The sequence below is a fragment of the Biomphalaria glabrata genome, chromosome 9 (assembly GCF_947242115.1).
Source record: "Biomphalaria glabrata chromosome 9, xgBioGlab47.1, whole genome shotgun sequence".
In the NCBI taxonomy this organism is placed as follows: domain Eukaryota; kingdom Metazoa; phylum Mollusca; class Gastropoda; family Planorbidae; genus Biomphalaria; species Biomphalaria glabrata.
Window position 1 is genome coordinate 39,474,648 of NC_074719.1, and position 22,942 is coordinate 39,497,589.

At 32.8% G+C, this 22,942-nt stretch overlaps 1 protein-coding gene and 1 long non-coding RNA gene across 2 annotated transcripts; one reads left to right on the top strand and one right to left on the bottom strand.

Moving 5' to 3' along the window:
- Positions 1–1,269: 1,269 nt before the first annotated feature.
- Positions 1,270–15,283, top strand: LOC129928298 (uncharacterized). The gene is made up of 3 exons (XR_008779886.1): positions 1,270–1,371; positions 8,578–8,787; positions 15,154–15,283. It is a non-coding gene; the product is annotated as an uncharacterized LOC129928298 (long non-coding RNA).
- On the bottom strand, positions 14,965–22,465 carry LOC106053066 (ADP-ribosylation factor 3-like). The gene is made up of 6 exons (XM_013208531.2): positions 22,158–22,465; positions 20,704–20,781; positions 20,262–20,335; positions 19,261–19,377; positions 17,923–18,043; positions 14,965–16,999 (listed from the first exon to the last, which is right to left on the bottom strand). The coding sequence occupies exons 1-6, from the start codon at positions 22,204–22,206 to the stop codon at positions 16,671–16,673; spliced, it is 768 nt and encodes a 255-aa protein (XP_013063985.1). The 5' UTR covers positions 22,207–22,465; the 3' UTR covers positions 14,965–16,670.
- Between the last annotated feature and the right edge of the window lie 477 nt (positions 22,466–22,942).

Here is a 22,942-nt window from a genome sequence, read left to right on the forward strand (position 1 = left end):
AGTGCAGTTAACTTTTGGGGGGAATTTCAGCTTTTGTATGTATAGAAGGACAGAAAGCAACATTTTGAGCCACATTATGTTACTCTTTATACACTACGTTGTTACATTTAATCATTTCAAGATATACATTTATCACGCAGAAATAGAAACTAGAGCTTCTTTTTCTTCTATGTTTGCATATTCGCTGTTGAAAATTTATGATTTAAAAAGAAATATAAAGTTAAACCATAAAGAACATTCTAGTTGAAAAGTTTTCTCTGTAGAAGTTATTTCTCACTTTTAAAATACTAAATCTCCTCTCTATAGGCAATATAGATTAATGGCATAGTTGGATAGTAGTTTGTTTTTTATATTATCTCAAACGAAAAGGAAGGAAAATAAAACAATTTGATAAACCTTGACTCATACTTTTAAAAACTGTGAATTTCATACTCGGAAACGTCCAAAATCAAACTTATCTTATTCTTAATTGTAATTTGTTTGGTTTGCTTTTCAATTTCAGATATTAGAATGTCACAAATTATAACATGAATCTAATTTCTGAGTAGCGCATGTTTCCCTGATAAATTCTTTCGTAAATTCGAAGAAGATAGCAGATGAAATATAAACATGAAAATAGTATTGCAAACTTATGACAATGAATAAAATCAATAGACATGAATCGAAAAATACTGACAGAGGTAAACTTATTCTGGATCCATTTTAAAAAAAAAAGATCTTAAAACGCAGAATTTAAAAGCTAGCATTCAAATTATGTAGGCCAAGAGCGATTTCCTTTTTACTTAATGGTGACACTTAATCTTTAACTTATAACCTTTGTCCTCGTTTAAAATGATTGTTAATACAGGGAAAAGATACCGAAAAATTATATAAGTGGGTGTTTGTTCACCAACGATTTTTCTGTTAATTCAATAAGGGAGTGATTACTGTACGGTAACACGTATAGACTGCATCATCACATCTTGAGGTTGTGTTGTAATGTCCCAACGAAGACTCTCTCTGCAACACAAAGCCTCCCCCGAGACGTCTTTATTTTCTCGTTGATAACAGCAGTGTGTTTACACTTATCGAACAATGGTATTAGTGTCTTCTTATGTATATTGAACTATCAAACCATCAATTTCTATAAGGTTATTTGATTTACAAATTACATTACTAATAGCTTTTTTTTTTAATGCTTTAGCCCAGTGATTCCCAAAGTGGTCTATATAGACTAATACAATACTAATTTAAATAGCTTAACTTTTTCTACATGTAACAAAAAGAAATGTAGATTATACAGCGTTGGTCATTTAAAATTGGAATTCATTTCTTCCTTTTCAAACATTGGAAGATCATTTGAGACGATGCCACCCTGATAAAAAGATAAAGGTTTGAATAACTTTTGAACTCTCAAAGATAAAATTCAGTATAGACCCACGAAATGTCTCTTCGACATCATATAGAGGAGACGATGGTTAGTACGCGTCTTAAAAGATATCTTTACTTATAGCCAAATACGGAAAACACATAATAAAACATTGATTTTACCACCTGTTGAAGTAGTTTTAAAAACTGTTTTGCATCTGATATTATTTTAAAAACATTTCTTTAAGCAGCAATACAGTAGGCACATCGGTGGTGTGAATGATAACAAAAGCTTCTTATGTAATTCTTTGCAAACAACATATACAGTTTGGGATTAGCGGCTTCGCAGGCTCTGACAGCGTCTAACGTTGTGTGCTGCATACTACCTAAGGGTCATCGGCTCCTTATTTTTCCTCGGGGTTGACCAACGAAACATTTCCGATGTTTGGGTATATCTGCAAGGCAGCAAAGGTCTAAATTCAGTTTTCCCCCTGCTAGGTGGGTTGCAAGCCGAGGCTAATGATTCCCTCCTGCCCAAAGCTTACTGGTGTAGACGCCAGTTACTTCGCCCCTTCTCCTGTTTGAGAAAACAGTTCCGCTGTCCCAATATTTCAGCCAGACGTGAAAGATGAAGAAATACAAATACAGAAGTACTTAAGGCCAAATAATTCATTAATATTTAATGTTTGAATAACTACTTCTTAGAACAACAAATTCCTATATGAAATATAATATCCGTATCCATGGATTATAAACCTGCAAAAAAAAACAAAAAACAATAATAACACACCTTTCCAGTATTTTTGGTGGTTCCAGTAATAGGCCTACATATCAATTGTTTTTTAATTGGTATAAATTTGAATTGTATGAATAGAAAAGATAGAGCTCTCTATCTTACAAAGTAGCTTTAAATTACTTATTTACTCTTCGACGCATTACTGTTAGAAATTACTTTAAAAAATGGAGTTAGTGAATTTGCAAAAATGCAAAACGTTATAAGTTAAGCAGGGGGTATATCGAAAACCAGAAAACATGGCAAGGGGTCTACGAGACAAAAAATTTGGGAACCACTGCTTTAGCCCATTCCAAAGTCGATTTTTCTCGATTTAAAAAACTAATATCTGTAATTTTTCATTAATCAAAATGGGTAGGAATATTTTATGTTTCAGTGCCTTTTAAACACATTTAATAGGAAACAGACCTAGAAAATTTCAAATTAATCTTTAAAAATCTAGGCAAAATGCGAAATTTTATCATTTCTAACCTGGCATGAACTGGTAAATAAAATAGTTAAATTAAAGAATCATTTATTTTAGGTCGTTTAAGATTCCTTTTAAAGTATCAATTCGCTAAAAAGTGAATTATAAGCGCATGTGGATGTCTGTAGATAAATGTATTTTGTGTTGGATTTTTTTTTAAGTAGAAAAAGGGATAACTGATTTTGTACAATTGATTGTGAAAAGTGTCTGGTGTTTTATTGTCAAGTTCTTAGCGAGACAGTACAGAAGGTTAGCATGTTGTAAACGAATTTAACAAATGAAAAATAAAAATGACAACAAAAGCATCACTTAGATCACTTTACTTTATATCACCTTACTGTGTCAAATTGTTCCAAAACATCTGCATTAGGAAATTCTTGGTCCTAACATCTCATTCATTTATTCACTCATAATCCCTACTTCTCTCATTTGTCGTGGACGATACATTCAGAAAATGTAACCTATTTATTCTTAACTTAATCCTAGGACAAGTCATTTTCAAGATAGAAACCGCAGCGGTTTATTTACCAAAACGATTTTTTTTATTCGCAATTTCTACCAACTATGTATTTAAAAACCGACATTTAAATGTCTTATATACAGGCACTTACGATGCCTTTTGTTTTGGTAACTTTCTTTTGTTCCATTTTGTTATTTATGTATATTTCTTCACATATCTAGATCTCTAATGTAATTCTCCTCTCTCATCCATACTTTTTAGTTTCCTTCTAGGGCATAGGCCACCAATCAGCTTCCTTCAGAGGTCTTGGTTATTTGGCGAGTCTCTCCAACTGTCCTCACCTCTTCGTATCTGCTTGGCATCTGCCTCCAAATCGCGGTGCCATGTATTCCTGGGCCATCCCCTCTTTCTCTTTCCTTGGGGGTTTCAAGGTGAGGGCTTATCTTTTTATGTTGAATATGGGTTTGCAAACGGTGTGATCTATCCATCACCTGCGTCTTTGTAGTATATCTTTTCAATGGGCTGCTGATTTGTTATTTGCCACAGATCTTGTCTGGCCTGCGGATCATAAGAATCTTCTTCAGGCAGATATTGATGAATAGCTGGATTTTTTTTTCATGATGGTGATAGAGGTTCTCCAGATCTCGTCTCCATAATGTAGTACTGGCTTAACAATGGTGTTAACGAGCCTGATTTTGGTGATGGTGCTTCTTTCCCTACATCTCCAAGTGTTTTTCAACTAATGGAAAGCTGCTCGAGCTTTACCAATGCGGGTTCTGACATCCGCATCTGCTCCTCCGTTCACGACTAGATTAACACATAAATAAGCGTAGAACCTAATTAACTTCTCATCTGAATTAATGTCTGTAATTTATAAGATTAGACTGATACAGTAGACGGTTTTGAACAACTTTAAGCCTGAGCTTCCTTTCATACTTCTATGATGTGTTTCGGGTCGTTTCGCACTTTATAGTTTAGTTTCTCAATAAGGTGTCAGTCTATGAGTTCCATTGCTGGTAATATATGCCAGTGTACAGTAGTTTGAGGCCTTTGTAGGGCTCTATTAGGTGTCAGTTTTAATGTAGAAATTTAATGCCAGTTTCATTATATGTGCTATCGTAAAAGATTGTTACATATCTTTGTGACTTTCTGAGATAAAGCACAAAGTCTTTGTAGTATTTGGAACAAACGAATGTTTTTCTTATGGTGTAGCGAGGACTAGATACTGGCGTGGCGGCGCCCATCCCTATCCATGCCACAGCGTCTAAACATGTGGTCGTTGTAGTCCATCTTTGGACTCTTCCGCCCTTGCCGGTGAAGCTAGCGGAGAAGACCATTTGCCCTGTGGTGGTGTTTGTTAACACTGCCCCTTTACATGGTTTGTTCAGCCAGCTGAGGCGGTTCTCTAGAGCTTGTCACTAGGAGCCACAAGTGAGATATTTAAGGGAAGGGGACCAGTTAGGCCATCCACCCAAAGCATGTCGTACCATCAAAGGTACTAGTCCTTTCCAGTGCACCCAAAACCCTAACCATACACTCTGGAGGAATTTGGAAAGCTTTGACTGTCCCAAAAATCCCAGTGTAACAGCGGATATACTCAAACTCTATCACAAGCGTCGAGAAGTTAAAGGGAAAATGTTGTCCGACCTAAAATATGCCCATGAATACAAAAAGGTCAACATACGTATTAAGAAGGAAGTGAAAGAAGCAAAGAAGAAGGGGCAGAACCTGAGGAAAAAAGATGTGATAAGAAGGTGGACTGAGAAATGTTCAGCTTTAACTCTTTCTATCCGTAATTATTTTCCCACGTTTCGAAGGAATTCTTCATTTTGCCCATTACTATTTCACTACCCTGTTTAAATAAAGCTTCAATAGTATGTCGTTTGTTATCAGAAAATGTTTTATTTGGTATAGAATTAACGGGGGTAACATGCTCTTTTTTATATAAAAGAAAGTCAAATTCATAAAATTAAACATTAATTTAATTAAATGAGGTCAAATCAACGTTGGTAGTTTATCTTACAGCTTAGGGGTGCATATTTATTTATTATGTAAACAGTAGTATCACATTAAGAAGTGAATGTGATGCGAACAGCATAGTGCCTTATTATCCAGTAGTAGGCCTACTAATCCTGATGATAATATTGGCTTAACTCTAGGTCTAGTAATTTTACGATTAAATGTGTAAAGTCATACAAATTCTATTCTAGTTCTAAATTATATATCTAGATTCTAGGTCTAGTCTAGAATCTACATCAAATCTGGATTCTAGATTTAGTTCTAGATCTTGATCTAGACCAAGTCTAGATTCTAGATAAAGACCAAGTCTAGATTCTAGATAAAGACCTAGTCTAGATTCTAGATCTTGACCTAGTCTAGAATCTAGATCTAGACCTAGATATCTAGACAACATCTAGAACTAGTCTAGAAAGCTAGATTTAGTCTACCACTAGTAGACTAATACTCCTTCTTCCCTAGTGCTATTAGAGCATGGAATGGGTTGCCTGAGCTAGCCAGGAAAACCAGTGACTTGGCAGAATTTAAGTCATTGGTTAATATGCATGACTAAATGCATGACGCGTAGGACGTAATCATCTTCTTTTTTGAAGTAACGTCTTTATTATATAAGATAAGATAAGATTCTAGATATATTCTATATTCCAGATCTAGTCTAGACCTGTAAGTAGATAGAGCGATTATGATCAGGGTTAGTAGGCCTACTAGTGGGTAATAGTGTACTATGCCGGTTAGTAGTGCGGGCTAATTTTGTTAAATTGTCTAGCCCGTCTACTCCAATATATTAATCAAATTTGTTGAGGAGAGGTAGGCTACGTATCTGGGAGCAGTAGTGTCATTAGGGGGTGCGAGGGGTGCGGTCGCACAGGGTGAAACCATTTTTGGGATAACAACCAAGTTGAAACAATTATATCTTGGCAAAAGCAGACACATCGGAAAAGATAATTATATTAAAATCTCTAGATATCTGCCCGAACATGCCTAGACACGTCTAGATGGTAGTTTAAGTTTAAATGACAAAGCACAACGTTATACCATTTCTGTCTTAAAGTAGAACAAAAGAAACCTGTTTAGGTGATGTTAAGTCTGTTTCTAATTTTAATTAAATATCATTGTAAAATTAGCAATACCATTTGAATACATGTTATATAAACAGTGGGATTTTATAATAAAATTGACACTCATTTCACATTTGAGTAAAAATTAATAAAAGTAGGTAATCAGCTCACTGTATTTGTTCAACAAAAAAAAGAACTAACTAGCAATAGTGTTTATTGGAACATAATTGAAGAAAGTTGATGTGGAAGGGATGACATCGTGAGCTACTGCTTCAGGTGCCACCGACACTGTCAGTGAGGTTTCTATTCTGTTTTTAGGTGATCAGTAAAGACGAAGTGTTCTCCTATTTGCTTTTATGTGAAAAAAAAAAAGCCAAATGTTTGTGGGTTGTTTTTTTTGTTTTTTTTTTACAATTTTATTAATTTAAACGGTTAAAAGAACACTATGGCTTAAATATTCCTGGTCCATCGGTCCATTGGTAACTTCGATGGGGGCCGCCTCTAAGTTTGTGTGATTACAAAAATTCTCTTTGTAATCTTCTTAATGTTATTCTTAAATATTACATTGTTTATGTATTCACTCTGCAGCTGTCTGCTTACTTTTTGGGTTAGGTGTTTAAGTTTAATATACTTTTTGTAAACTCTTTTTGCCTTTGTTTCTTTCTATATAGGTTTTCCTTCTGTTTACAAAGCTTCTTTAAACTATTATCAAACTAGCGTTTATTAATTTTATTTGATGTTTATTTAGTTGGGATATGATTTACTATAATGTTTTTTAAATAGTTTTTAATAAAAATCCAGAGGTAATCGACTGGTTGGTTAATGTCTTTTTTCTAATAAGAATGGTTGTTGAACGTTTAATGCAGCTTGCTGTAATTGCGTTTGGTTGAAATTGTTCCAGAGTAAAATCTTCACTTGAGTTTTATATTGGCTACTGCTTTTATGTGACTGTGTATTTTAATAATGATAATACTATAATCTAGTACTAATCCAGGTCTGTTGGTTAAGAAGAAATCTAATGTGTTATTTTTTTTAATGAGTTGATCTAGACTTAGGTTGTGGAAGGGATGACACCCTGAGTTTCTATAAAAAGCTCATTTATATATTATATACGATATTATATACTATTTATATATATTACTATTTTACATTTATATATTAACTGTTTATATATTATATATTAACTGGGATTGTTTGCTTGTCTGGGATTATTGTTTTTTGTTTTTTTTTTCACGTTTTTAACCTTGTTTTCTCCCACTTCTAATTCTCATATCAAGTTGAAATTTTGCTCATTTTTTTGTAACTGATGACAATACATGAGTCAATAAAAATGACCAATTTGAAGTACGTTTTATATATAAAAAGGGGAGCTAAACTTTACTGTATATAGAGATTTGGCAATGATTGTGCGTTTTTTCCCATTAAAAATATTTATTTATTATTTTTGGTGGGTTGGAACCCTTAACAATATTAAAATTGTAGATAAACATAAGACTGAAAGTCGCAAGCACATACAATTTTCGAAAATTTCAACAACATTAATTTTTGTGTGTGTAATCGAGGAAACTCGAAAAAGATCTTTTGCAACATCGGGTCCAAGTGTTCCATTGAAATAGATTGATCTTGTACTCAAAGTCTCAGAAACTAGAATAGCAATCACTCTCATTTTTTAATTATTTTTTTAGAACTGTAGTGGTCTCTTTAAATTTGTTTCTGAACTTTTTATTTAAAGCCACATAGATGAAGAAATTGCTTGCACTGCAGATATTATCTAGAAGGTATATAGTGAGAAATAATGCGAGAGTCAGATCCCTGTTTGAAAATTCTGCACCATTCTGATGCACAAAATCAATGAAGTTTTCTAGTATGCTAGCAATTTTTGTGATAGAAAACATAGCGCAGACTGTTAATAGCATCCTTGTTGTTTTTGGAGATTTCGATTTTGCCTTTCCTGCAACAGATGAAACTAAAGATTTCCGTTTCGACAATGTTACTTTGACTTTTGTGGCTATAAGCAACGATCCTACTGTTACTACTATAAACGGCATGTACAGCCCAAGAGGGATTACGACATTAAGGTTAGTCATTACAAATAGATTGTCGTAATAGATCAAAATGCTTCCAGCATAAAGGTCCCAGTATTTGAAATATTGAAACGAAAAACGATAAAATGCGAAATTGTACAGAGGCCATGGAAGCCATATGACGTAAGCGAGGATAACTACAAGCCACGCCCTCTTTGTTGTTACGGTAGATGCAAATTTTAGCGGGAAGAAAACGGCGATAAATCTTTCAAGAGTAATGAGTGATACAATTGTAGCGCTTAATTTCACGCCGTATATATTGAATCCATGAATGATTATGGTTAATACGTAGAGAATAAAACACTCTTGTTCACTGTACTCCCATAAACTAATGTGGTTTGGTTTTTTACCAGGCAGAAATGACGTAAATCTTGGGATGTTCAACGCTGCGATCAAAACAAATGTGTCAGCAACACAAAGTCCTGAAAGAAGAACGTTTGAAGGTTTACTGAAGCCAGACTTGACCAGAACAACAATACTTATGATGTTTCCAGGGATTCCGAATAGCGCAACAATAGGGTTGACTAGCACTGTAGCGAACGTGTTGATGGCATAAAAAATTGGTATGTCGATAATCACCATCGGTTGAAGTGTTACATTGTTAAATAAAGTCACATTTTCTGTGGTGTTTTCGTCCTTTACAGTCGTTGTCTCCATTATTGCAATACAGTCTATTTGAAATTTATGTCGAAATATTTACTTTTGATTTTTTCAATAATATTAAGTTGTTTTTTTTTTATAAAAAAAAATGTAAAACAGTTATGACTAAAAAACTTTCATTTGGAGTGGTCTTTTTTTTTAAATTTTATAACACTAATGAAATTATAGAATTCTGAAATATTTTTACAACAACGTTTAAGATCGAACACAGAAAAAATTCTGTTTCGAAAGTATATTCTCTCAAAAGATTTTTGCCAATTTCAAAATTTTATAACTATTTTCTATATAGATGTCAAAATCTAGAGATACCTAGCATCAGTGCATATTATTCATTTGTCTTTAAGCTCAGACGAGACGAAGACACACCTTGAGCTATGCTTGAATAAATACAATGTAACATGTAAACGGTCAAAAAGCAAAATATTGGACTCGTGTTTTAACTATTTATTAGCTCAAAAGTTAATTTTAGATATAATCATGTTCTGAATTATATGTTCGTTGTTTTTCGGTAAATATTGAGTTACATTTTTATATATCTACTTAAAAATTATCGTTAAAATTATATTATGAACTTAATACAGTGAAATCAATGAATAGAGCAGAATCGAGAAATCACTAACATACGTAATCACTTTTTGAAAAAAAAACTTTAATAAAAAATTTAAATTGTGAAAAGAAGTTTTGAATCAAATAGAGTATTTTTTCAGAGATGTTTGTTTTAATTAATGGAATACACTTTTTAATCTTTTAACCTTTATCCCTGTTTCAATTGAGAGTCAACGTCTAAAAGTAACGCTTAAAAAAAATATCAATTTGAATATTTGTTCTCTGACGATTTTTCTATTAACTCCGAGATTGTGCGATTACTGTAATTGCTTTAACGACACTGAACCTTCGCGAAAGACCGTGTGCTAATCTCTCCATGAATTGTCTCCCACATAAGATTTTTGTTGCTCCTCGATCAGACGTAATAAGCTCTTCGTCAAAGGTGCTATACTCTTTGTATACACATGGAGCTATGAAACATTCATGTAAGATCTCTTTAAAAATATGCTTTGAACCTTTCCTAACACCAAATTTTTATTTTAAAAAAACAATATTAGTAAATCTAAATTATTTACACCATTAAAAAAGAGTAGACCCTTTCTAGCGTATTATGGAATATGTAAACGCTTCCAAATCGCATTCAATGCAATAGATAATAGACATAGTAGACCCTCAAATAATTTTTCAATAGCTAGAGAAAAATTAGAGAATAAATGAAGGATAAATACTACTTTACTGGTTATTTTCAGAGCTGGCGTAAAAACTTTAAATAGCTATCTATTAGGTATACCTGGTGTACAAAATACAAGATAAGTGTGGATAATTTTTTAGCTTTTTTAAAAAAAAAAAATTTCAGTTTTTTTCGCATTTTCTAGCATTGCATAATCATATGTTTTAGCTCAACCGTTCGTTAGAACAAAATAATTTCGATAGGAAGAAAGCATAGACTTTCAATCTATGGAGTATAGACCTATTTAACAACAAATAAAAAACTATATATATACAACTTGTTGAAGACTTGGATTTTTTTATACCAGAGATATTTAGGGCGCGCATCTCTAATGGGTACCTGAAATTTGTTAGGGAAATAAAAAAGCAGTTGGTCGTTGTTCTTGCCACCTGACACCCTCGTTAACCGTAAACCACAGAAACAAATGACCATTACATCATTTGCCTTATAGATCGCAAGGTCTGAAAAGGGAACTTTACATATTTTGCCTCTTCCAGGAGTGATGAATTTAGATTATCTTTTATTCGTGTACGTCTATCCTCGGCAGTGGATTTTCTTTTGTTCTCAAAATGTGTATCTTGTCATGCGGCTTAAGTAAAAAAAAATAATGATTCGCTTTCAGAGAAGAAAAAGCCAATGCATCAGAAAATTGAACGGTCTAAAATGTTATAAGTCAGATTTTCAATATCTTTTCTAGACGGACGGACTGCCGCACAGACAGAACACACTAAACTAATATCGCAAATTCCCTTGTGGAGGCTGCTAAAAAAAAGGTGTGTTTTATTTTATAACTCATTTTTTTAAAAATCTCACTATCCAGGCTCTCTGCATACTGCACCATACAACACCAACTTAAAGAACTTGACAACTCAGGGATCCAAAGTAACGTAACAGTTTAATAGTTGAATAATTAACAGCCAATACTGTACAATTGGCAACACGTACACTGTACAAATATCTCTCCGATAACACCGTACCGCCGTATCAACTCTTGCACTGGCCTCTCCGTCTCGTTCGGTCGTGCACTGGGTTCAACAGTTTAGGACTGACTTCACACACTAGGCTCGTTGTGTCGGACTTGATCTCAGACCAAGATAAAGACGCCAGCCGTCTCAACTGTACTTGACAGTACTCCGCACTGAACCGTCGTAATGCTCCGTACAGAACCACACCGCTGAACTGTGCTGTAGTCAACCGGACTGTGGTGGACCTTCTGCCGTGAGCCTCCTTTCTGACCCTTGCTGTATTGAGCCCCTTTTCTCGACCGTCTTGACTGCGACACCTCCGCTCTTATATAGGGTCCCTAATGGCCTTCTAAAACCGGACGGAACATCGCTAGACGTTTCTGGGTGGTCAGATGACTACATCCCTCGTGACGCCCCTGAGCTCTGTTCACGACGTCGATCCTTCCCGAACCGTTATGTTGACACTCGTCTCGGCTGACCGTCGTAGCTCGTCACGGTTGACCGCTCGTCTAGCGCTGGCCTGGGGCGATTTGCGTCGGCTGACTACACACACACCACTACCCCCATCTGTGCCACCACCAGGTTTATAACAATATGTAAAAATCTGGGCGAGACATAGTGAGAAAAGAATATTACATCCTAGCCCATACGTCTTCCCAGGAAGTCAGGGGATGGAAAAAGGCAGTGCAAGTGGTAACTGTTGCCTCCCGTGTTGTTTAAGCCGTTTTAGCAGCAGAAACAGTTTCCTCTTGTCACGGCCTGGATATTGGTATAGGCCTGGGCGGTCTTGAATTGGTCTGCCTCTGTGTGTTGTAGATACCTCTTCTGGTACTACTATAATGTTCTCTGACTTCTTAACTAAATACTTTCACACACGCACTAGATTTGCTGGTGCGTAAGAACACTAACATACTGAACTCTCCGACCACAACATTTAGAATCATTAATAGACTCGATGTTAGCAGACATGGTTTTTATTTACATGAAATAATTCACAAAAGATATAGGCGACTTCAGCCATCACAAATTATACATCCAAAGAAATAAACTCTGCATACTCAATAGTAAATACTTTAATACTTACACATTATACTCAATGAGATTATAACGCTCCTCTCTCTACAGTAGTCCAAGATCAACTGAGGTGTTCACCCCGTGGTCAGTTACTTGACCAAGCAAAATCTCATTTGAACTACAAGTCACTAAATGTTAGAGGGGTTCTAAAACTGGTGGCTCTGGGGAGCATTATTGAGCCCTAAAGAAAGAGGCCAGGATATGATCAAATGAACGCCTTGCATTACATTTGGCACCAACTCAGTTGCAGATGCTGACGTAGTGAATGTCGTAAATGATTCTCCCAATGCCTAAGGGGCTTCACTACGATTTTTTTCGAGATTTTCTGCTGAAACCTTAGTACTGTTTGTGCTGCTGCAAAGCGGGTTAACAACTCGAGAGGCAACAGTTACCACATGCACGAACTGTGACAAAATCTGCGATCCGGAATTGTCATGATTAGCCATACCAGTGACTCATCTGGCGCATCCATTGACTTCCGAGGCAGAAGAAACCAACAATAATAACATGGCTGAGAAAAGAATTACTAGCTCGTTGGCCACACTGAAAAATTTGTGTTTGAGGTTATCATTTTTCAAAGTAAAAAAAATAAATAAATTTTAATTTGGCTAGAGCACTAGGTCTAGATCTAGATAAATATCGATTTAAAAAATGTTCAATTGTTTTTTAATCTAACATTCTTTAGTTATTATGAGAAAAATCGCTCTATAAGCTGTATAAAGGAGGTATTGTCTTTTTAAAAAAGTATTTTAAATGTTTTTCTAGTTAAAATGCAAAATACGGAAATTTACTTTACATGCACGATATGTTAGAAAAGCAACTCTCTTTTTTTTTTCGTTCATTCACAAATCTGAACTGTACAACTGAAGATTTTATATTAGAATTTTAAAAAAATATTAAATATATGTGTTTTTTAGCGGCCCCGAAAGGGGAAAGAAGCTATTAGTTTTGTGTGGAATGTCTGTCAGTCCGTCCTGTTTAGATTTCGTAAACTAGAAAAGATAGTGAAAATCCAAAATCATAATATTTTAGACCATTGAAAGTTCTGATGCAACGGCTACTTTTTTTTTTTTCTGAACGCGAAAAATCAAATTTTTGAAATCACTTATGCAAGCAGTTTTTTCACAAAAATAAACCACTTTTACAACTATTCACTATTAATAGTAACAAACACGGGAGGCTCTTTAGTAATAGGCGGCACATATATGAATTTTTAACACAATTATGCAAAAGGTTATAGATTTTTTGTTAAAAAAATATATTTTTTTTACAAATCTATTGCAAAGTTAGGTAAGTTGTTATACCTACTACTACATTTACACACAAAAATGTTTACTTTTTTTTTGAAGAGAAAAAAATCTATTTAGTGTGCATCATAGACTATATATAGTCTATGGTGTGCATATAAGTTGGACATAATTTAAAACAACAATGAATAAGTAGTTTTTAAAATTATCGCGTAAACTACAGCCTTTCGAGATAAAGATAAAACAAATTAGAGCAATTATATATTCATTATAAGACATTAGTTAGGCCAGGTTCACATCTAACTTCACATTCACTTTCACCTATCCTATGGTCTGTGGACCGCTGGGGCACCACACAAGATCTGTCAACCTTCTTTCTCCATTCTTCTCTGTCATTTGTCTTTGATATAATTTCATTATGATGTTCTTTCTGAAAATATTGAAACCTGCCTTTTTACCTGCCTGGGTAGACCACTTCGGGGGCCGATTTTGAGTTTGTATCTCCACACAAACTGTCTTTGTAACCTTGTATTATATCAAATCCGTTCAAGTACTTTTTCAAATAATAATGACGTGATATAAACATATTAGTACTGGGGGCCTCAATAAAAAATATTTTGTAAAGGCAATAGAAGCCAAACTTGGATTATATCGCAAAAATAGCAGAGTTCTGCCAGCTTAGCTCTAAGTCTGTACAAAGACTAGATGTTAATTCATGAATGTTTAGATCTACTTGTTAGACTTCCTTGGCAATGTTAAAAGATCCTACATCTATTTAAATTAAAAATATGCCATTTAGTTCAATAAAATTAGCAACACATAGTTGGACTTCCTGATCTAATTATATTTGAAATTATTTTATCAAAATTTACTATTGAAAACTACATATTTATGAAAATAAATAATATTATTTAAAAAAAAGAAGTCATCGAATTCAATGACATATGTTTTATATGGTAGATCATGTCAAGGTTATGTTTCTTTGGTTAACAGTTTACGAGCAGGGTGTCATGTGGCCAAGACAACGAGCAACGGCCTTTACTTTCCCCAACTAGTAAGATACACATTAGAGTAAGAGTAGGCTGGACTTTGGGTCACTCTGAAAATCACAACATTCAAAATCCTAGTCTTCACTGAGATTCAAACCCAGGACCCCAGGTTTGGAAATAAAGCGCTTAACCACTCAGCCAGAATGCTCCTCATGATAAGAATGGAATAGCACATTTATAAAAGTTAAAATCTCTCCAAAAGCTTGACAGGGAGTGGGTAATATTTCTATTATATTTAATTGTATGTGTGTGTGTTGTTGCTTGCCTCTAGGATCACCAAGTTACATATAGATATCTAAATTTGGCTAGGTGATGTAATGTTTTTCTGGCCACAAGGCATACAAGTTATTGCGCATTAAAAAGCAGTCTTACTTGCTCTTTTCTATAAAATAAGCTCAGACAGCTGGCTATTCTGAAATTTAAAAAATTCACAATATTATATCAAAATGATCAACCCAATCAAAGGCCATTTCTTATTAAGTTATAGCAACTTTAATGTGATATTTAACAAAAACAAAATGATTGTTGCATTTATTGCAATACTTATTTAAGGACACACAGGTAAATAAATTATAAAGAAATTGTAAAGAACTATAAAAAAAAAAGATTAAACATCTTTCATCAGATAAATCAATGTATAAAATTATTTATATTTCAGCTTTCAGTTATCACAGAAAGAAAAACAACAAAGGTGGCAACATTTAACACACAAGTGAAAGTTAAGCATACTGTACATATTATTACATGAACATAAAATATATCCATTTAATCTGTTAAGTAGAGGGAAAAAAAAGACCCTTTAAATTCAAAATGTATTTTCATTTCAGCCAACAAATACATAACTTAATTATTGTATTTGATATACTTTATATGGCGATTATTATCACAATTGAAGAAAATCATCTTAACTGTGATGAGTTTGTTATATATTATATTTTGAATACTTGGTTGATAGAATGTAGGTTTTAAGATAAGAAGAAATGAAGAATTTTTTAGTGAAGATTTTATTGGTATTGGCAATACCTGCCTGAGTAAGATTTCTTATGATCCACTGGCCAGATGAAATCTCGAATGAGGAACTGTGGCAAAGAATAAAGCAGCAGCCCATTGAACTAGATATCCTTCAGAGACACTGGAGATGGATAGGTCACACCCTTTGCAAGCCTGCATCCAACACAACAAGGCAAGCCCTAACCTGGAACCCCCAAGAAAGGAGGAAGAGGGGACGGCCCAGAAATACATGGCGCTGCAATTTGGAAGCAGATGCCAAGCAGGTGGGCAAGACGTTGGGTCAGTTGGAGAGACTCGACCAGAACCGAGATGCCTGGAAGAAGCTGGTTGGTGGCCTATGCCCCAGAAGGGACCACAGGCAGAGATGAGTTGATGATTTTATTAGTGTGTTTGTTAGGGTTAGGTCCTTGTGAAAGTATGTAGCTGTTAAAGAATGAGCTTAAGCATCTATTGAGAAAAACATTTTTTCTCTACACTGTAGTAGGTTATAATAGTTTATTGAGTCTTTTTTTTTACTACAGTAGTATTTATATTTATTTTCACTATTTTTAATAAATACATGTTATTTTCCTACATAACTTTTTTAACTGTCCTAAGTCTAGAAGTTACAAAATTGACAATATATGTTAAAACAACAATAACTGGAATAAGTTACTTTATGAAACTTTAAGGTATGTACATATTCAACATATAATACACATGCTAGCAATATTAGAAGACAGGGAATTCAAATAATCAATCACAGAACAATAGCTTTCAAGGGTAGATAATTGATTAATCTAAACAAAGCAAACCCAATTTATTTTACAGGCTTTTCAAAATATTTTCAATATGGTTAAAAATTTTAGCATATTAGAATAATAAGCCCATGAAAGTTTTGTCATACTATATATATTAAAACCTTCTTGTTAAAACAAAAAAAAGGTTTGAAACAATAGCAATATAGTTTTACTACAACAAATATTTAAACATTTTGCTATTATACATATATATATATATTGTCCTGCATACAGTAAGTTTGATATTTAAACATTTAGCTAACATTTGTCTGCAGTGCAATGATGAATACTGCAATCGGTATGCTCTCTTCATAAAGATGCATATTTAACTTTCATTTTGGAGGCTAAATAAAGATGCTAAAACTGACCCAAAGTGAGGTTTACTTTACGTGGATACCTGAATTTGATTGCCACTCTCACTATTATTATTTAACTTTTTATCATCTGTATCTTTCTCTGTGATTGACTGTTTCATCTTGTTCTCTTGAAAGGAAAAATATCTGAAACAGGACAGTGGACTTTTGAACAGATACTTGACAGTGCTGTACAGCTGGCTCTCTGACAACTCTTCCTTGACTGGTGATGATGTTGGAATGTTGATGATGCCTGACTGGTACTCTCCCCTCTGTCTCAATTTAATCTGGTTGACAAAGTCATCAAAAGCCTCATGCATTCCCTCCCCTGATGTGACTGAACATGGTCTCACAAATACAGCTAGAAAAAAAAAAAAAAAAGTTATTAAGATTTCGAAAAGTAATTTATAAAAAAAATAGATATAAAAGCAATTTAAAAAAACATGATAATGCATTTTTAAAAATTGGAGGGCTTCTCTCTATAAAAATGTTTTCAAAATTTTGGGATTAAAACCACAAACAGGTTTTGAAAAAAAAAAAAAAAACGAGAAAGCTTACTTAGATGATACCGTATGTATGACAAATCAATTAAAAATTTTAGATAATGGAACTGAAGACATTATTTAGAACATATTTTTAAGGTAACCATTAAAAGCATTGTTGTTATAATGAAGCTTCTTTGTTACTAACTAAAGTGTAATTGCATTTATTAAACGATATTTAGTATATTATTTTAACTTGAATGCATAAGCATTTTAAACATCATAATTGTCATCCGTCCATTAGGTTCTTCATGGAACATAGGATCTCAGTAAAAAACATGCCACTCTCTACAGTCTTTTGCTAGTTTTTTTAAATTCCTTACCCAGTTTTGTCCTGCCCTCTGAGCTTCATACAAAACATTGTGAGTTTCAATCAAAGGCCTATTTAGTTTCTAAAATGTGATCAATCCACCTCTATATTTCTCTGTGTGCACATCTCCCAGTGTTTTGTATTACATACTTTGTTAAACGACTGTATTTTAAGATAGTTCTCAAACATAGCATAGTCAAACTTATTAGGTCACACAAATTGGAAGTCCTAAAGTTAATGGCTGAAACATAAAGAGCTTTAACTAACATCTAAGATCACTAATCTTTATAAAAACCTTAAAAAATAATGAGGATAGTTGAGGTGATAATCACTGTAATGCCTGCCAAAGCAATTTAAAATATTGTTGGCTAAAAATTGAATGACCTCAGCAACAACATTAGGACTACAAAACCTTTAAGGTGACAGACTTACTTTGTGAACAGAGAGACATCTTCTTCCTCAAAGCATCTTCAATCTCTTGTCCAGTCATTGCGTTAGGTAGATCTTGTTTATTGGCTAGCACCATGACAACTGTGTCTTTAACTTGGTCTTCCTTTATTAGATTTAAAAAAAGAGATGAAACAGATGTTATAAAAGGTTTAATTTAAAAAAAAAAAATTTCTTTTTTATTCCATTCCATCTATTAATTGGAACTTTCTTCCTATTCAAACGTGAAATTGCAGAAGTTAAAAACTCAAGTATAAAATTAATTACTTTCTAGCTAGACATTGTTATCTATAGGGCAGATGATGTAAAGGTCTTCTATTTCTGTGGCTCACGGTAATGGAGGGTGTCACTTGGCCAGTACAATGACCAACCGCTGTTACATTTCCCCAACTAATGTCAGGTACCTATTAGAGCTGGTTGACTCATACAAATAAATATAACACAAATCTATAAAATGATTAAACAAATGTATGTATACCCTATGTATATCCTGCTCTATATTTTTATCTGCTTCAAAAATTAGAAAAAAAAAAAATTTGAATGAAAACATTTTTATTCCCACTGTAAATTTATGAGCCATATAAACAATTTGAAATTTTTTTCTCCCAATTCTCATTCTCAGATCATGTTGAAACTTTGCATATGCATTGTACCTGACAAGACATGAACCAATAACAAAAATTAAATAATTAGTTAAATAAATAATGGTGATTAATCACTTTGTTTAATATCAAAATAAGTGTAATAATTGCTAATGAGAGATGTGGATGTAAATATACACTTTGACACGTTTCTTCTCCCCTAGGATCAAGTTGAAATTTTGCATAATAATTTGAATTATTCATTGTCAATGACAATACATGAATTAATCCTAAATTAACCAATCAGTCAATCAATTACTACTAATTAATTTATTTTGTTTTATTTAGCAGAAAGGGAGAAAAACCCTGATATTGTTGGGTAAATGGACTGTTTTTTTCCTTAGTAAGTTAGATTTTGTTTTAAAAAAAGTATTCTATTTTCTTTTGCTTGTTACCTTTTTAAAAAATTTTGCATTCATGAATGGTTATGTAATAGAACAGCTTCTGCTCTAATTATCAATAACTGACATAAGTAGCACAATGATATATTTCTTTTTCTTTATCATTTGGGGTTACACAGCTTAAAAAAAATACATAATAACTTTTAGCATAAAGTTAAAGAATAGAAGATAATTATACAGAATGTCAACACTAAATAACTACATAATGATGTAAGTTGACACTCATACTTATGAAACAAAACTTGTGCTTTAAATTTATGCATTCAATATTATTCACAAACCATTAAGATCTGATGCACAAGTTCTTGTAAGGCGTCGTCCAGTCTTTCTCTATCATTGCTGTCAATAACATAGATAAAGCCCTGAGTGTTGCAGTAGTAGTGGCGATATAAAGGCCTCTGGTTTAAAACAAAGGAAAACAAAAGTTTGAATTAATAGAAAAATTAGTAAAACAAATTTGAATTTAAAAAACGAAATACAAAGAATGAGACAAATTTCTTAAATACAGAAGAGATTGTAAGGTAAATAAAACATTTAATGTCTTTTAAATACTAAATATTTGTAACAAATACAAAGAACTAAAAGGAATTAAAGAGATTTATATTTCTCCCAGCCTATTCATGTTAACAAATGTGTGCAAACATTTGATACACAAACAGGATGTAGTACCCTAATCAACTAAAGCAGTACACTGTACCTAATGAAAACATGTATTATGTTAAAAAAGCTGTTTAAATAGAATGGGATGAAAACTTAATAGCTTTATAAGCAACAAAGTAAAATTAAGTTCCCTTGCAATTTATAAGGCAGATGATGTTAAGATCTGTTTTTTTGGTCAATGGTTTATGAGCGGGGTGTCATGTGACCAGCACAATAACCTACCGCATTTACTTTCCCCAACTAAAGTCAGGTACCCATTAGAGTTGGGTGAACTCAGGGGCGCCATAAAACTCCTAAAATTCAAAATTCCAGTCTTCACTGAGATTCAAACCAAAACCCCGGTTTCGAAGCTAAGCCCTTAACCATAAAGCCAACACACCCTGAGATTTATAATTAAACCCTGAAACAAAAGTTATGCTTAAACACTCTTGAAAGAAAAGAATACTATTTTTCCTTCCAAAAAGGTGATTTTTTTCTAAACAATTACACAGTATGTTTATGTTGGCAGTGAATTGCTTGACTTAAACTAAAATCATCTATTTATGTCTTTAAAAATGTAAACATGAGTATTACGTTATAAAATAAAACTGGATGATGGCCAGATTTCATGAGAGAAACTTACTATTTTATCTCTGCCACCAAGATCCCAAGCGCATATTTGAAGCCCTTTCCACACCACAGTTTCAACATTGAAACCTTGATACAAGAAAGTATTATATTAGTATCCAATGTAATCATAGCTATATGTTCAATTTTTATATAAAAGAATACAATTATTATATGTAAAAAAAATTCTCAGCATAAGATCTATAAAGTATACAACCAAACATTTTTTAAAAATATTTTATACATTTAAAAATCATAATATAAAAATATATATTTCAAATGAGCATTAAATTTAAATTAAAAAAAAAGATAAATGTGATTATAAAATAAAATTTAAGCAATTATATATTTTTATGTAATTGCAATTTTTTTTAAATTTCAAATTCTTCTAAAACATTCTTATCTACAAGATTAACATTTCGAAGCTTTATTGTTTTAACAATAGTTAAACAACTAACCTATAGTTGGTATAGTGGTCACTATTTCTCCCAATTTTAATCTGTAAAGCAAAGATGTTTTCCCAGCAGCATCTAGACCTATTGGCATCGATAGAGTAAAATAATTTTGAAAATTATGTATACATGCAAAATTGAAAAAAAGCAATATTATATAAATCTAGAATAGATTCACAATATTAGTTTTTAAATAATCAGTTATAAAAAAATAATGTATAGTAATATTAATCTTTAATATCCATTATAAGGAAATTTGTCTTACAATTATGCAATACACCAAACAAAACATTGTAACTATATAAAACCAAAATATACATTCACATCAGACCCATTCATAATTTATATATATGAAAAATCTATATCAGACAGTTGAATTGTATTTTATGGGGATCAGGGGAACAAAAGAGTTTTTGTGTCTGTTTGTCTTTGCTATCTGTGTCTTGTATCTCTTTTGTGATGGTAAAATATAATTTATAACTGACTTTCTGGTAGGCCTAATATTGAACCTGTAAGGAAGAATTAGCTTTGAAGATCTGAAACTGTTTATTTTCTAAATTCAATAGATAGGCTGCCAAGCCGTGTGATATATGCTCGGAGTATTATCTCAGTCAAATACTAAATCGTATGGATTCAGAACCTGTCTGAATCCATCCCATCACCCTATGATGGAAGGTTTGCCCTTGGATGCAATATAATCTTCAAATTTGAATAAAAATGTGGCACATTGTATGAGATTTACATTTTAAGATCTACATATAGGACATTAAATAGTCTACAATGCTTACTTTTTATTCTGATCAATAAAATACATATAATATACACTGAATACAGACAAAAATGTCTGCCTGCAATGGTCATGCAGTTTACGCGCTGGACTCTCATTCAGATTTATCGACGGTCCCAGGTTCAAAAACTGCCCACTCCCATTGCATCCCCTGGTTGTCCTGCAGGAGGTTTAATTGGACTAATCTAGGATGTAAACTATTTTCAATTTTGAAGGAACATCACAAACATGTAAAACATTTTACAAAAAGATCTAGCTTTAACTTTATATAATCTAGATTATAAATCTAGATCTACAATAGTAACAATATGTATAATTATAGTATTATAATGTAAATTACATATCTATATATTATACATCTAGAATATAGATCTAAATATAGAGTATAATTATAATATAAATATAGGCCTAGAGTCTAGAGTAAGTTACTAGGTAATAAAGTAGATCTATTTTATCTATGTCTATAATTATATATAATTATATCATATTCATATATATATATATATAATAAATATATTTATATATTTTTATAATATGTACCCTATTCCTATCGTATTCTAGAGAGGGTATAGATTCCCAAATTAATCTAAATAAGACTGTAAAGTTTTTATAATTAAAAAAAATATATTTCATTCATCACAAGTCTCTTGTAGTCTGAGTATTGTCAGCTTACCTTGAATAATAATTCTAACTTCTTTTCTGAAGCTAAGATAAGCTCCCATTTCAGATTTCTCTCTGACTGTACTACTGTAGTGTAGTCGCTGTACCGGTAGTATCTAAGTATTATAGAGTCTAAAGTCTAAGTCTAAGCTAAACTCAAGTAATCTAGATCTAGAATATGTCGTCGACTGTAGAGATTGATCTAAATACTGTGACACAATCTTTTACATTTTACTATTTTACCATTATAATCAGAAAAATTATGAAAAAAAAAAAAAAACGCAGGAAGTTCCACGCAGGAGTTTACAAATCATAACAAAACAACGCTGCATGACTTGGTTTCCAATTTTAGCTCACAAAATTAGATCTAGGTCAAAATGTTTCATTCATCACTGACATTTATAGATACTAGTTTTCGAAAGTAAAACGATAAATCCACTGACCTATATATACTAAATCTAGACTGGAAATCGGAAACAAATTCTTATCCGCGACTGATCGATTCACAGACCTATTAGTCTCTCTCTCTCTCTCTCTCTCTCTCTCTCTCTCTCTCTCTATATATATATATATATATATATATATATATATATATATATATATATATATATATATCAAGGGGGGCGCTAAGTCAAAACACGAACAGCCCTATACGAATAATGTTAAAGATTAAAGATTCATGCACAGCAAGGTGTATATATGTGTTAAAAACCTACTATAAGTAAAAGTTGTTAGTATCTAACGTCACAGAGAGAATTAAACATCGCTATAGGCTCACTATGAGTTATGTCCCCTGTC